The sequence below is a fragment of the Carassius auratus genome, chromosome 6 (assembly GCF_003368295.1).
Source record: "Carassius auratus strain Wakin chromosome 6, ASM336829v1, whole genome shotgun sequence".
Classification (NCBI taxonomy): Eukaryota; Metazoa; Chordata; class Actinopteri; order Cypriniformes; family Cyprinidae; genus Carassius; species Carassius auratus.
In genome coordinates this window covers 1,542,811-1,558,353 of record NC_039248.1, presented here as the reverse complement: position 1 = coordinate 1,558,353, position 15,543 = coordinate 1,542,811, and the positions used below count along the sequence as shown (strand labels likewise).

General features: G+C 37.7%; 2 protein-coding genes across 2 annotated transcripts; one reads left to right on the top strand and one right to left on the bottom strand.

Moving 5' to 3' along the window:
• The first annotated feature begins 242 nt into the window (after positions 1 to 242).
• Positions 243 to 3,294, top strand: LOC113089830 (protein CutA homolog). The gene is made up of 7 exons (XM_026256120.1): positions 243 to 255; positions 441 to 476; positions 1,106 to 1,254; positions 1,546 to 1,605; positions 1,866 to 1,911; positions 2,797 to 2,846; positions 3,029 to 3,294. Exons 2-7 carry the CDS (start codon positions 444 to 446, stop codon positions 3,126 to 3,128), a joined length of 438 nt encoding a protein of 145 aa, XP_026111905.1. The 5' UTR covers positions 243 to 255; positions 441 to 443; the 3' UTR covers positions 3,129 to 3,294.
• A 2,838-nt stretch (positions 3,295 to 6,132) lies between these two features.
• On the bottom strand, positions 6,133 to 15,277 carry LOC113088070 (somatostatin receptor type 5-like). Its single transcript, XM_026255687.1, has 2 exons — positions 15,209 to 15,277; positions 6,133 to 7,887 (listed from the first exon to the last, which is right to left on the bottom strand). The coding sequence occupies exon 2, from the start codon at positions 7,835 to 7,837 to the stop codon at positions 6,521 to 6,523; it is 1,317 nt and encodes a 438-aa protein (XP_026111472.1). The 5' UTR covers positions 7,838 to 7,887; positions 15,209 to 15,277; the 3' UTR covers positions 6,133 to 6,520.
• Between the last annotated feature and the right edge of the window lie 266 nt (positions 15,278 to 15,543).

Here is a 15,543-nt window from a genome sequence, read left to right as displayed (position 1 = left end):
AAAAACGAAATATTGAGGGAATATAAATGAACTAAAGCAAAGGTTGTATATTAAAAATCTTTATTAATTTATTTTTCAATCTTTTTTTAAATCCATATGCTATATTTTCTTGTCTCAATAATTCATTAGTTGATTTATTGCAGCTTCACGCTTTTTTTGCTTTTTTATGTGACATTGCGATCTCTCCTTTAAAGCGGCTCTGGCGCTGGTGTCACATGACAGTCGCGGACGCTTTACGGCAGAGCCAGTGGCTAGGTGAGTGTAATGTGTTTATTTTCTTCAGTAAGAAGCAGAGATGCGGACCTAATCACTAATAAATAGCGTTAAACGCACACCAGTTGTGTTCGAGCTCAGTGTTCAGACACACACAGACATGAACACGTGTCATTATTGACCCAGAGTCCTGTGTAAAGCAGTAATGCTGTGTTTTCTCTGCGCAGGTGATGAGCTCGGCTCTGCTGAAGCTGTGCTGTCTGGTGAGTCTGTGGGATGTTTGCTCGGCTGTGTTCAGTGTTGGCATTACACGTTACGTAATCAGATTAATTAATTAATTTATTTTTATTTATTTATTTTTTAAAGTTACTATTAAAGTCTTTCATGCACAAAAACAGATAGAGTATTCATTAAAATAAATAAACTCAAACTCAGAATACTATACAAACCTGCAATACTAATAAGCAATACTTTAAGAGTGTAGAAGCTTCTTCTTCATCATCTGATTCTTCATGCTAACTATGGACATAAGTTCCATTGAACCGAATTACATTTCCTTCAGCCTGGGGTGTATTCATTTCACTTTCGGTGTTTAATTGCTTATACATTTGGCCAAAAATGTATATATTGTATTAAAAACAAACATTAGGAAAAGAAACGCAAAAGTAACGGAATTTGCATTAATTTCCATAAAAAGTAAGAAAATAACAAAATTAGTTCCTTTTTGTGGAGAAGTGCAATATTGAAATGTATTACTTTTAAAAGTAACTTTCCCAAACACTGACTGCTATGATCACATCATGTGTGAGTTTCCTGAACAACCCTGTTAATGCTGGGTAATGTGTGTGTGTGTGTGTGTGTGTGTGTGTGTGTGTGTGTGTGTGTGTGTCAGTGGGTTCTGCTGGCTGGTTTGATGCTGCCGGTGCTGCGGCGGCTGGGATTGAGAGCGTTCTCGATGGCGTCAGACTCGTATTCGTCCGGCACACACTCCGCTGCCTTCGTCACCTGCCCCAACGACATGGTGGCCAAAGATCTGGCCAGGTACACACACCTGAAGAACACACACGTATCAATGAAACTAAACACTAACACAAATTAAACAAAACATTTAATAATTAATTAATTTCAGGTAGTTGCTGATGCAACATTTTTCTTTAATGTACCAAAATAACTAAAACTGAAATAAAAATGAAAAACTATATAGGCGAATTGAAAAAACAAAAAATCAAAACAAAACAATGAATAACAAAATTATAAAAATGTTTACAATTGATCTTAAATTAATATATCCCCAGTGAAATGTGTGTGTGTGTGTTGTGTTTTTGTCCTCAGAGGAATTGTGGAGAAGAAGCTGGCGGCATGTGTGAACATCATCCCACAAATCACTTCTGTGTGAGTGTTAGAGTGTGTGTGAGTGTGTGTGTGTCTGTGTGAGAGTGAGTGTGTCTGTGTGAGATTGTGTCTGGGAGAGTGTGTGTGTGTGAGTGTGTCTGAGCGTGAGAGTGTATCTGTGTGAGAGTGTGTCTGTGAGAGTCTGTGTGTGTGTGTCTGTGAAAATGTGTTTTAGTGTGTGTGTGATGTTTACATTACACCTATGGAGAGTCCCATAAACCATAAAAACCTGTGTGTGTGTGTGTGTGTGTGTGCTGCAGGTACGAGTGGCAGGGGAAGATCGAGGAGGACAGTGAAGTTCTGCTGGTCAGTTTCTGCTCTGTTATTGATCTGTCATGTTTTGTTATTCAGAAATCAAATCACGCTGCACACAAACACATGGAGAACTGATAAAGATTCCCAAACCTCCTAAAGACAGCATGCTTCAGTCTGCGATTGTGCAATCAAACTTCATTAGTGCAATATCCGTGACTATATTCACAGAGGCAGTTTCCTTTTTCGAAATATTATGTAACTAGAGTCCTTCATGTTGTTTTTTTTAATAGCAAAAACACAAAATCAGATCAAAGTCTTACATTCATAAAGTCATGCCCTTTTATATGTTGCATGTATCGCAAAAAATAGTAATCTCTTCCTCAATATTTTTTGTCTTGCTTTCCAAATCTCTAAACATCCTTAAATCAAGATACATTTACTGTAAATGCTAAACTTGATTTCCTTTTTTAGTAAGTAGGTTTTTCTGAGACCGATTATTTGTGTTTTAATCATAAACTCGATCAGTTTAACAAAACAATCTTCTGTCATTTTGCTACTCCTGTTAATTTAAAAAAGTTTAGACATTTGCTGCACTGTAAAACAAGACGGAAATACTGAGAAAGATCAGAAGATCAGAAGCTGCAGTAAGAGTTGTTTCCATACTCCAGTGCTTTGGAGCAGATATAAATGTAAATGCATTAAAAAGTAATGGAGATCAGTTGGAAGTTGTATTTTCAGAAGTGTTGTTAACATTTATTTTTAGCTGAGATGAATCCTGTTCATTTAGAGATGTTAAATATATAGTAACACCACAATAGTGGAAAATTGCATTGATTTATGTATGTATTCATCTACACTAATATGCCTTTTCAGAGCTTGTAAATACATATAATCGAAAAACTAAAGTTTTTTTTTTACATGTTTTTTCTTTTCCAGATGATTAAGACGAGAAGTTCAAAGATTGCTGCTCTTGCTGAATATGTCCGGTATCAGCTCCTCTGGTTTTATTTGAAGAATAACTGCTATAAAACACTCACAGTGTATGATCTGTGCAGACGTATCCGTGCTGTGTTTGTTTCTGCTCGTGACAGAACGACACGCTCCAGCTTTCATCTAATAATACAGCAGTGTTGAAGAAGTAAAGGTGAGTGTGTGGTTTGCTCCGCAGGTCGAATCATCCGTATGAAGTGGCCGAGGTCATCAGTTTACCCATCGATCAGGGAAACCCTCCGTATCTCAAGTGGATCGGAGACACTGTTCCCGAGTGAAGCGGCGTCATCTTACAGGAACTGCATCGCAGATTGTGTTTTCATCATTTGAGTTCTGTTTTTCTCCACCATAAAATCTGCTTTGCAATGCAGTGAATATAAAAGATTTTGTTACAGATTAACAGTTCGATATGATCTGTATTAAAAGGTTACAGTCAGCAAAATGCATTTGTGATTGTCTCATTTGCCTCGGTATTCACTCTTTTGTTCACCTCACTTAAAATAACACTGAGTCACAGAGATAAGATATATGATCCCACTTTAAACACGAGTACTTACCAAATCAATAAACGGAGATGAAATATTGATTAGGAGTGTAAGTGAATTTATTCTGTGAGCAGAAAGAGTTTGGAGATATGAGAGACATGACACAAGCACAGCGATGGAGGAAACGATCAAACCATGTCAATGGTCAGTTATACAGTCTATAGTCATTAATATACAAATAACAGTGTTCAAGCACAGGCCAGTCCTCCAGAAGAGCAACTATCAACAATAGCTTTTCATGCCAGCGCATCCGTGTGAGGAGAAGAGCAGCACTGGGCTCCCTTTGAGCCCTCAAATGTCAGTGAACACACACACACACACACACACACACACACACACTGTCCTCGGTCACCGGCTGCAGGTTTTGCCCTTCAGCTGAAGAACAGAGAAATATGTTGATCTGTTCACAGGATCTCAATCCTGATCATCAGGAAAGTGTTCTTGACAAACAGATTCACTTCTACATTATTTACATGCTTTCAATCCATTTATCAGACTGAAACACATTAAATGCATCAAATGATTCAACTGAGCTTGATCTGATCTGACTGAAAGGGCTGCTGTACACCTGAAACATTCCCAAAATAGAAAAAAAAATTATAAATCAAGAATGGAAACTTGAAACTTTTAATCAGATTCAGAAATATCTTGCACGGTGCACTGATGCATGCTTGCATATGTGTTATGTGTTATGAACAGTGGAGGAGACTGATTTCTCCAGTTCTGATCGCATCGACTGTTGCATGTCCATGCACTAGAGTTTTGCTCAGAATGCGTGTAATGCACGTATAAATGAATTTATGAATCAGATTGCAGTTCTTAGGGTTTAAGAATCTGAAATCAGAATGGATTCATTCGGATTGAAGGAAAATGAGTGCATGTAAACATAGTGATATTTCCCAGTTTCTTGCTCCACGAATACCTACATTTTAGGACATGCATCCTCATAATGAAACTGTCATGAGATTGAGGCAATATTGCGATTAAACCTTACCTCATATAAACACATTACTGCATTGGGATATGTCAATATACGGTATATCTTTAATACATATAGTACATTTGTACAGCCTGGAATGTATGAATGTAATCTGGAGACTGTAGGCCTCATTTAGGTTTCAGGTCTTTGTCAGAGATATGAAGAAAACAATAAACACAAAACTGCACCAGTCACCAAACACTCCGATATTAAGCTGCTCTCTTTGGGTTACATGCTGTATGTTCTCCATACATGACATGATTTGGTAATTCACTGGTTACAGGTGCTGGTCATATAATTAGAATATCATCAAAAAGTTGATTTATTTCACTAATTCCATTCAAAAAGAGAAACTTGTATATCATATTAATTGATTACACACAGACTGATATATTTCAAATGTTTATTTCCTTTAATGTTGATGTTTATAATTGACAACTAAGGAAAATCCCAAATTCAGTATCTCAGAAAATTAGAATATTATGAAAAGGTTCAATATTGAAGACACCTGGTGCCACACTCTAATCAGATAATTAACTCAAAACACCTGCAAGACTTTAAACGTTCTCTCAGTCTAGTTCTGTAGGCTACACAATCATGGGGAAGACTGCTGACTTGACAGATGTCCAAAAGACGACCATTGACACCTTGCACAAGGAGGGCAAGACACAAAAGGTCATTGCAAAAGAGGCTGGCTATTCACCAAGCTCTGTGTCCAAGCACATTAATAGAGAGGTGAAAATATTTGGTATAAAAAAAGTGTACAAGCAATAGAGATAACTGTACCCTGGAGAGGATTGTGAGACTAAACCCATTCAAAAATGTGGGGGAGATTCACAAAGAGTGGACTGCAGCTGGAGCCAGTGCTTCAAGAATCACTACACACAGACGTCTGCAAGACATGGGTTTCAGCTTCGCTTTCCTTGTGTCAAGACACTCTTGAACAACAGACAGCATCAGAAGCGTCTCGCTTCAGAAAGGACTGGACTGCTGCTGAGTGGACCACAGTTCTGTTCTCCGATGAAAGTAAATCAGGGTCCCAGAGTCTGGAGGAAGAGAGGAGAGGCACACAATCCACGTTGCTTGAGGTCCAGTGTAAAGTTTCCACAGTCAGTGATGGTTTGGGTCCATGTCATCTGCTGGTGTTGGTTCACTGTGTTTTCTGAGGTCAAAGGTCAACACAGCCGTATACCAGGATGTTTTAGCGCACTTCATGCTTCCTGCTGCTGACCAACTTTATGGAGATGCAGATTTCATTTTCCAACAGGACTCTGCACCTGCACACAGTGCCAAAGCTACCAGTACCTGGTTTAAGGCCATGGTATCCCTGTTCTTAATTGGCCAGCAAACTCGCCTGACATTAACCTTATAGAAAATCTATGGAGTATTGTGAAGAGGAGGATGTGATATGCCAGAACCAGGAATGCAGAAGAGCTGAAGGTCACTATCAGAGCAACCTGGTCTCTCATAACACCTGAGCAGTGCCACAGACTGATCCACTCCATGCCACGCCGCATTGCTGCAGTCATTCAGACAAAAGGAGCCACAACTAAGTATTGAGTGCTGTACATGCGCATACTTTTCAGTTGGCCAAGATTTCTAAAAATTCTTTCTTTGTATTGGTCTTAAGATTTATTCTAATTTTCTGAGATAATGAATTTGGGATTTTCCTTCAGTTGTCAGTTATAATCATCAAAATTCAAAGAAATAAACATTTGAAACATATCAGTTTGTGTGTAATGAATTAATATAATATACAAGTTTCACTTTTTGAATGGAATTAGTGAAATGAATCAACTTTTTGTTTAATGTAATAGAGGATCTACAGGCGTTTTGAGTCGTTTTCGAGGCATCTGGAACTACTTGACTGGAGAATCTTATGCAAAAGAGAGAACAATAATGGCAGTAAAAATAAGCACACTTCTTAGTGAATACTCTTAATAATGTTTGCTTGTGTGGTGTAAAGTCCTAACTCTGATTACTGGTAATCACATTATTGGTGCACATACAAACACAATCAGTTTAATCACAGATGGACATACAAATAAAGAACAGGAGCAAAGCTCATATTTTCTGATTGGTCACAGCTGGCAGGGTTAAATGGATGGTGCATTTAATAGTCATAAATGAACATTCACATTTCACATTACAAACAGCTGATCTCCAGGACCGAGCGTTTGTCATCACTGTTCTCCGGCAGGTGTTTGTGTGTCCGCCGCGCTCCATTACGGACAGCTGTGGGGTCAGAGGTCGGGCTGATGGAGCCATCCATTTCTCCCGCAGCGTCGTCCTCATGACACCCGTTCTGGAGTTTCGTCATCTCTCGATCTGCTTCGTGTTCCTCTGCTTCGCTCACCTTCAGATGCTCTCTTCGTATCTCCTCTAGCGGTAACGCAACCATTCCCGTTCCCTGCAGGTGATCCTGGTTTTCCACACGCCTGGAGGATCTACACAAAGCTTTCCGGAAACCTCTTTTAAAGTTATCAGAAAGAAACCCATACAGAATGGGATTGGCGCAACTATTTGCGTACGAAAGAACCACAACGAAGTAATAGAGCCCTCTGAACTCTCCCGGCAGGAGAACCAGCAGATTCACGATGTTTAAGACGTAGAACGGCAGCCAGCAGAAGACGAACACGGCCACGACGATCACCACCATTCGTGTGATCTTGCGCTCAGACTTCCGGCGGCGGATCGACGTGCCACGGACTCTTCGTCCAGAGCTGCGCACCTTCACCACGATCAGCAGGTAGCAGAGACAGATGACCGTTAGAGGACCGAAGAACCCAACAGTTGCGGTATATACGATGAATGCCGCTTTCCAAACCTCTGCCGGCTCGGGCCACACGATGCTGCAGTTCCCATCGTCCTTCAGAACTCCAGCGAACACAACCACAGGTAAAACCACTACAAAAGAGACCCCCCATACAGTAGCATTCACCGTTTTGGCCACACGCGGCTGTCGCCACCTAGAGGATTGGAGCGGATGCACCACGGCCAGATAGCGGTCGATGCTCATCACCGTCAGACAGAAGATGCTGGTGAACTGGTTAATGGCGTCTACGGTCATGACCAGGCGACACATCAGCGATCCGAAGGGCCATGAGAGTAGGCCGTTCTGAACAGCGAGGAACGGCAGGCCCAGCATGAAGAGCTCGTCTGCGATGGCCAGATTCAGGATGTAGATATTGGTCACCGATTCCGCCTGGGAATATCGCAGCACGATGTGGATGACCAGAGTGTTTCCGATCAGACCCACGATGCAGACGGTGATGTAGATGAGAGGGATGAGGATCCCGGCGACTCCTGGTGCATAATCTGGAGTTCGGCTGTTGGTCCAGTTCTCTGTCGGAAGGAGAAACGGAGGAGGGAAGGTTTGGTTGGGAATCACGGAGGAGGAGGCATTAGTCCAGGCTGGAGCTTCTTCTGTGGAGGGAGGTGAAAGATGTCGATGTACCTCCATTGGTTTAAGAGAGATTGAGCCTTACAGCGATCAACTGCTGCCCATCTGATCTACAAGTGAGACAGAATACTGGTTACTCAATGGGTCTACAAACAGACAGATCTAAAGAAATAATTACACCCATAAATGATCCCGGCAAAATGTGTGACTTTTCCATAAAACTACAGCATACAGTGACCATGTCTGTTAAACCAGACCCAAAACATCATCACAGTAGTGCATACACACGAAAAAAGGTAATTTCATTTTCAAAAGGTAATTGGTATTGTACCTAATTCATCAATCTTGCATATTAGTTGTTTAAAGGTACATATTAGTACTGTTGGAAAAGATGCTGACCCAGTGACAGCATTTGTACCATTCCCAAAAAAGGTTTTTATGATGGCATACTGGGTTTTGTATATTTTTTGATAGCATGCTTCAGTAAGTGATATATACCAGTCTAATAGATATGAAATATTTGAAAAAGTAATATTGAGACTTTTTACCTCATATTTGCAATAACATGTTATAAACTCTTAAATGCAAGTTTCACAATTTTGACTTTTTACCCTCAAAAGTGAATTTATGTCTGACAATTTTCTTGAAATTCTGAGTTTACATTTCAAAATGTTTTGGTTTCAAGTTTTGGTTTGGTTTCCATTATATAATAAGGTATAGGTACAAGGTTTTATATCACAGTTTTGACTTTATATTTAGCAATTCTCAGGAAAAAGTCTAAATTGTTTGATGTAAACTGTGAAAAGGACAAAAAGTCACAATTACCTTAATTTATTTCATAGCTTCTATACCATCTCCTTCAACTACACAAATATGCTTTTTACCCTAAAATGCCCTTATAACCACCAGAACAATACAGGGGTTAAATTAATTGGAAGTGTCCTGTTAATAAAATATGGCCAGTACTCACATAGTGCAGTGTCATACAGTATCAAAAACCAACACAACTAATGTACATTCATGAAAATATAAAAAAAATGATTTATATAAATAATAATCATATGTGATGTGCCACTCATATTTTCCAAAAAACATACATTTGACATAAAAATTGCATATAATGCAATGTATTCCACTTTACGTAGAAAGGTAACGTATAGAACAGCCTTCCAAATTAACATGCTTTACTCCAGCATTTTAGCAGTCACTTCACTCCTGAAATCATATGATGCACAGAATCTAAAGTAATGCCCAACATGTGATGTAAATGTGTGTAAATATGTGTGGATATTTGGTCATTCTGGTTTGGAATGATGTGCATGTGAGAAAATGATGACAGAACGCTCATTTCTGAATGAAGACACTAGAACTGAAGTGGATTTAAATGTTTACTGAGGGTTCATCTTAACTATTGCTGTTTCTATATAACGACTGACTCAAACATGTGTTATAGATGCAGCACAGCGGCGCAGAAGCACGCAGAATGCGATCCTGGACCCCGACCGGGTGGGAAATGAGCGGCAGCGACAGAGAAGGGTGCGTGATTACGTTTGTTCTGTCAGGTAGCGTTGGCTGATGTTGTTTCTGCTTGAACACTAATGTGGGATAATTAGTGCACTACAGCAGCGGCAGCGGCGCAGACCGACCCGACGAGTGCATGACTTCAGCTAAAAAACACTTTATTAGGAGCACAGGAAGAAAACACAGAGTGTGTGATTTAATATATACTGTAGATGAAGTCTAGATGCCATTGACTGCTTCTAGTTCATCCTCTGACTGAGCGACACCAATTATGATGCAGAAATCAAAGCACTGGATCATTATTCTGCCCCTTATTCTGCTCTATTGTGATGCTGTGCAGCTTTGGGGTACACACTCATACATCTCAATAAACAGCTCTGCCAGAAAAGTCTGAATGATCGTTAATAATAGAAACCATGAGCTCATTGACCAGCTCAGAGAAATGCTCAGACAGTGGATGTTTTATTGGTCACTGGCTAGAATGAATATATCTGTGGACTGTGTCACATTAGAGACATTTCTACCACAGTCAATTGACTTGACCAACCTGAATATGAGAAATGTCTGCACTGAAAAATTGTTTTGCCCCAATAAAAACTCAGAACCATATGGAAACCCATTTCCACCACATAAAAATAACAAATTTAAAAATGCTTTGATAAGCCATAATTATGAGATATAGTATTTTTATATGAGTAAAAATTATTTAAAAATGTCTTAAATATACTAACAAAATAAAATTTTACATGTCATAATTATTACATACTTAGTCAAATTTACGAGATAAACATACAAAATGATGACCTCAAAATTATGAAATTAGAGTAGAAATTATGAGGAAAAAAAATCATCATTTTGACGTTTTGATTTTGAACTTAGTATGTCATTATTAAACTTTTTAATCTCATAATTATGATTTTTTTATTTCAAATACGACTTTTTATCTCAGTTTTGACATCTCATAATTGTGACTGTAATGTTTTCAACTTAGTATGTTGATTTCAACTTTTAAAGTCATAATTTTGACTTTTTATTGCAAAATATAAGCCAGTGTTAAAAGTTGAATCTCATATATATATATATATATATATATATATATATATATATATATATATACTTAATATTAAAATTTTGACTTTATTTCAAAATTATGACAGCATATCATTTATATTTTTTTTTTACTCAAATATTACTTAGTATGTCTATTTTTACTTTTAAAGTCATAATTTTGACTTTTTTTTGCATTATTACAGATGTTTCTGGAAGATGTTGATCATAGACCTCACCGATCTGAAATTATGCACTTCAGTTTCTAAATGAACATTAGCAAAATTCAGCACAATTAACACATCGGGTGAAGAGTTACTGTGTGAACTGTATGGTGTCTGGACAAGATTAATAATGAGGATCTGCAGTCATTAAGAGTGGATGAGTAAACCACGATCAAGATCAGGAACATGCATTAAGAGAATAAACTGAGTCCACTTTGATTTCTTGCTGATTTTAGTGTTCAACAAACAGATGGATGTTTAGAAACATCTCGGGAAGGTAAATCAGGGATTGCGTGAGGACCGGTGGTGTTATTCATCACTCCTGTGTGTTTCTGTGGATCTTTTATGCGTCAGACTGCGTCAGTTTTTCTCTTTCTGCAGCTAAAGCTTCACCTCTTCCATCCATTATGATCTAAACGCTCTTCCAGTAATTTACTCCAGAGTTCTGTGCATTATTTTCTCTACTGACATTTACAACTAAAAGAGACGCAGAGACGCTAAAGAGCTCGTTTGATGACGTGCATTAAAGGTGATTACTGCACACACACAAACACACACACACACACACACACACACACACACAGTTCAGTACAAGTGAAGGGAAGGGCATCTTGTCACCATGGAAATGACCTGGTCAGAGTCTGAAAGACCATAAAAGACAAAAGCAGATGAGCACACTCTCTCTCTCTCTCTCTCTCTCTCTCTCTCTCTCTCTCTCTCACACACACACACACACACACACACACATGTTGAGAGTGCGATTAGACCTCTTCATTATCTGAGCACAATGATTGTCAGTGGAACAGCTCAAGACTAAAGAGACGAGATGTTTTACAGCAGGACATTAGTGTGAATATCCTGACAGCAGGTGTTTCCCAGATAGCACGGGTTGAGTTTGGATCCACACCATCATGATTTATTGTTACTCAACCTAACAGGACACATTCATTTAAACAGTTAGTGTCTGAATAAAGCATTCAGTTTTCTAAATTCTTTAAAAGTGCATGCATTTTGCTTTTGTAATATTTATTAGGAATATTCTGATTAAAATTAAAAAAATTATTAAACAGATTTCTTGTAATGCAAGTGACATGAATGTGAGTGAGAATATCAAACTTTACACAGCACATGTATTGCATCTATTACTCGATGCTTTCAGAGCACTTCACCTTCTTTCCTTTAGTTAATTATATATATATATATATATATATATATATATATATATATATATATATATATATATTGATTGTGTTTAATGAAATAAACAGATTCAACTGCTGAAAAAGTTGTCCTTTTGTGTCTGAAGAGGTTTTCCCTAACCGTTGTTTCAGCATTAACTTCATGCTTCACACATCTGCTGACAGCAGGATTTTATGCTGACATTTCAATTGTATTTTAAATGTTTTAACAAAAGTGATTTAAAAGCAACATCACATTAGCATTGGTTGAGCGATATTACCAATTATATTTTTTGTTAATCTCAATATTGATTCAACAGAACAGCACTGATATAGGATCAACATCAGAGAGTAATATTGATTTACTAACATTGATTTCTGTTTGTTCATTTCAATGCTAACTCTACAGCAGTGATGCAGAATCAGTCACAGTGTAACATTTATTCAGTGGATTTATTCTTATTATTTGCTTGAATGCTCATCATCGTTTCAACATTAATTGCATGTGCAAAAGTGTTATTAACCAACATCTCTTCATAACATCGATTCAATGACATTTTCATTTGTTATTATTATTATTATTATTATTGTTCAACATTAATTGTGTGCACAAAAGTGATATTGAACCAAGAGCCCTTTGTAACATTAACTTAATGCAGCTAGACGCATCAACACTGCATTCTGTGTAGTGATTCCATTATCATTTATAGCACAATAGTTTATACACTTATTTACTAGCACATTTTTTATTTTTTTTTGTCTGTGTGTTGTTGTCTCTGTGCACTGGAAGCTTATGTCACTAAAACTAATTCGTTGTATGCACAAGCACACTTTCTGATTCTGTGCTGGTTCACAGCAGTCAAGGGTCATTATAATGTTAGGAAACGTTCACCAAAAACAACCATTATTTAGTTTGCACCAGTCTTTCTATAAGATGGTCTCTTCTTATACTATTGAAGAGTTTTTTGAAAGAAATTAAAACTTTTTTTTTTCATCAAGGATGCATTAGATTTATAAAAAGTGACAATAAAGACATTTATAATGTTATTAAATATTGATATTTCAAATAAAAGCTGTTCTTTTGAATTTCTATTCATCTGTAAATCCTGAAAAATTTAATGTATCGCGGTTTACACAAAAATAACTGTGTTCAACATTATTAATAATAATAAATGTTTCTTGAGCAGGAACTTAACATATTAGAATGATTTCTGAAGATCATGTGACACTTCAGCTACACAAACATCTGAAACACAGACACTCATCACATGATTCTCTACAGTATGTGTGTGAATTCAGTTTCAGACTTGATTATTTCAGTCTTTCATTATTTCATAAATATTTCTTACAAGATTTAGCATTAAAGGTTGTTTCAACATTGTTTTAAAGCGTTAAACAACAGCTGACGTTATTTCAGTGAGTGTTATGTTCACTGTTGTAATCTTCGATGATCATTCATCAGTCATGACGTCATTCTGAAGAAATGAAATGCCGTTAGAATCATTCCCTCGGGCTTTCCTTCCGCTGACGCCATCAATCGCTCTTATTGATCAACCGGCTTCATTTAAAGAGAGTTTTACTATCAGCTCTTGAAGGAGAAAATCAACTCCTCAAATCACTTATTCTCATTTAACATCCTGATCGACTCAAATATACGTCATAGGTCACAGAACAGTAATGTACCTGTCGTGTTAAAGATGCACAAAATGAACATTTTATCAGCATTTGTTCATCTTCATGTTGTTTCAAACCTGTTTGAGTTCTGTGTTGAACACACAAAATATTTTGAAGAACGCTGGTTAGTTTATATTCAGTAATACACTGTATAATATATAGATGTGTATGTGATAAGATGCATATATTGCTTCCGTCAAAAAAGTGCTGTGTTGTTTCAACCCACTTTTGGCTCAAATATGGGTTATCCCAAATGTTAATTTAAAAATGTAACCAAAACCAATTTAACCAAAAGTAGGTTGAAACAACCCAGCATTTTTAGAGTGTTTGTAAAAAAAAAAAAAACGTAAGCACTTTTCTCCTATTTATGGAAATATATCACATTATATCTTATGTTATGTAAGGGTCCCCATTGTTTTCATTGCATTTGTTCCAATACTATGTAATTCAGTTAATTCAGTGGCTTCCAGCATCTGTTTGATTACCAACATTCTTCAAAATATCCTCTTTTGTGTTTAACAGCTGAGAGAAATGTTAGGGTGAGCAGATGATGCCAGGGCTTTAATTTGGCGAAGAACTATCCCTTTAACTTTAAAATGAAGAATGAATGTGTATATGTTTGTAATAAAGAAGAGTGGCAGAAATATTAAGTGTGAAAGCATCAGCACACTGTCTGCTGTTGAGCTGAAAGGAGGATCAACAGGAGCGAGAGGTTAAAGCTTGATCGCTCAAAGTGGATCGAGCGGCTGCAGTGTGAACAGCTGTGCAGGTTAATGTGGATTAATTGCACCTCTGGGAACAAAAGCTCAGTCAGTCTGCTGCCATTGAAAAAGCCTTTCACCAGAAACCATCACAAACAGCTGCGCGGCACAACCATTCATCACGCCGTAATTATTATTAGTTCATCTAAGCACAAAACATCTCATCTTCATGAGAGAATTCAGCACGTTTGAGAAAGAATTAAGTGCATCTACTGTGCAATGCATAATAATCTGAATCTACATTCACATGCAGATGTGTTCGCCTATTTTTTCACACATGTAAACAGAAAACCTAATTCTGTGTAAGTGGTTTTTAAAGGAATCCTTCATGCGGTTGATTACCACAGAAGCGGTAAAAGTGTTCCTGTGGTTCAGTGGTAGAGCTAAAGGTTGCAAAAGGTTGTGGGTTCAATTCCCAGGGAGCACACATACTGCTAAAAAAATGTATAGCCTGGATGCATTGTAAATAGCTTTGGATAAAAGTGTCTGCTAAATGCATAAATGTACCTCAGAAAATCATCTAAAATAATGAACTTACAGTGAAAATAGATCTTCAAACACACCACACACATGACCACACGCATTATTTCTAATTTAAGTTAACACTCATTAAGCTCTTCTGCAACTCTAGTCATTATTAGTTACATCACATAAACCTGGCAAATGTTGTAACTCGAATCAGACGTTAATCTGTTTAGTAACGTAAATATTTGTGCACAAGAATGAACAAATAATGAATATTATATTTCTGCATCTACATCCTCTGGAATGATTTAAAAGTGCGGTACTATAAACATGAGTTTTAATAGTTTTTTCACATTAAGGACGTTCCTATAAACACAACACTCTTCAGTGCTCATGTAAACTCTCTGTAAGATCTCACACAGAAGCTCTCTGATGTGTGTTGAGACACGTGCATCAAACAACAGCATCTCTCAATCACTTACACAAGATCATGTTTAGGTACATAAATAGTTAAATTGGTTTCAGATCAGAGTAAGATTACAAAGCAACATGGAAACTCACCGTTGACAACTTCACGTGTGTCCACCTGCACGAGCGACTCTGAGGAAATGAGCCACCGCAGCATCAGCAGCACGAGGACACACAGCATCCCGTATCCAGGCAACCACAGCCATGATGCTCTGAGAGAGAGAGAGAGAGAGAGAGAGAGGGAGAGAGGGAGAGAGAGAGGGAGAGGCATTGCTGTCAATGCTCCTCTGAGACTTGTTCATGGAATATATTCCTCTCATAAATCTAGGTGCATGTCAGGTCAGATGGTTTGACTCTCATGTGAGTCATTTAAAATGTTAGTAGAACCAACCAAAGATGGTAGCAAATGAGCAAATTTGTCATGGTGC

What these genes read in the sequence shown, in the direction of transcription:
- LOC113089830 (XM_026256120.1), top strand. Translation starts at nt 444, where the DNA reads ATGAGCTCGGCTCTGCTGAAGCTGTGCTGTCTG. An exon ending in ATCCCACAAATCACTTCTGT is followed by an intron (nt 1,606 to 1,865) that starts GTGAGTGTTAGA and finishes TGTGTGCTGCAG; the next exon opens with GTACGAGTGGCAGGGGAAGA. An exon ending in GCTCTTGCTGAATATGTCCG is followed by an intron (nt 2,847 to 3,028) that starts GTATCAGCTCCT and finishes TTTGCTCCGCAG; the next exon opens with GTCGAATCATCCGTATGAAG.
- LOC113088070 (XM_026255687.1), bottom strand. Translation starts at nt 7,837, where the DNA reads ATGGAGGTACATCGACATCTTTCACCTCCCTCCACAGAAGAAGCTCCA.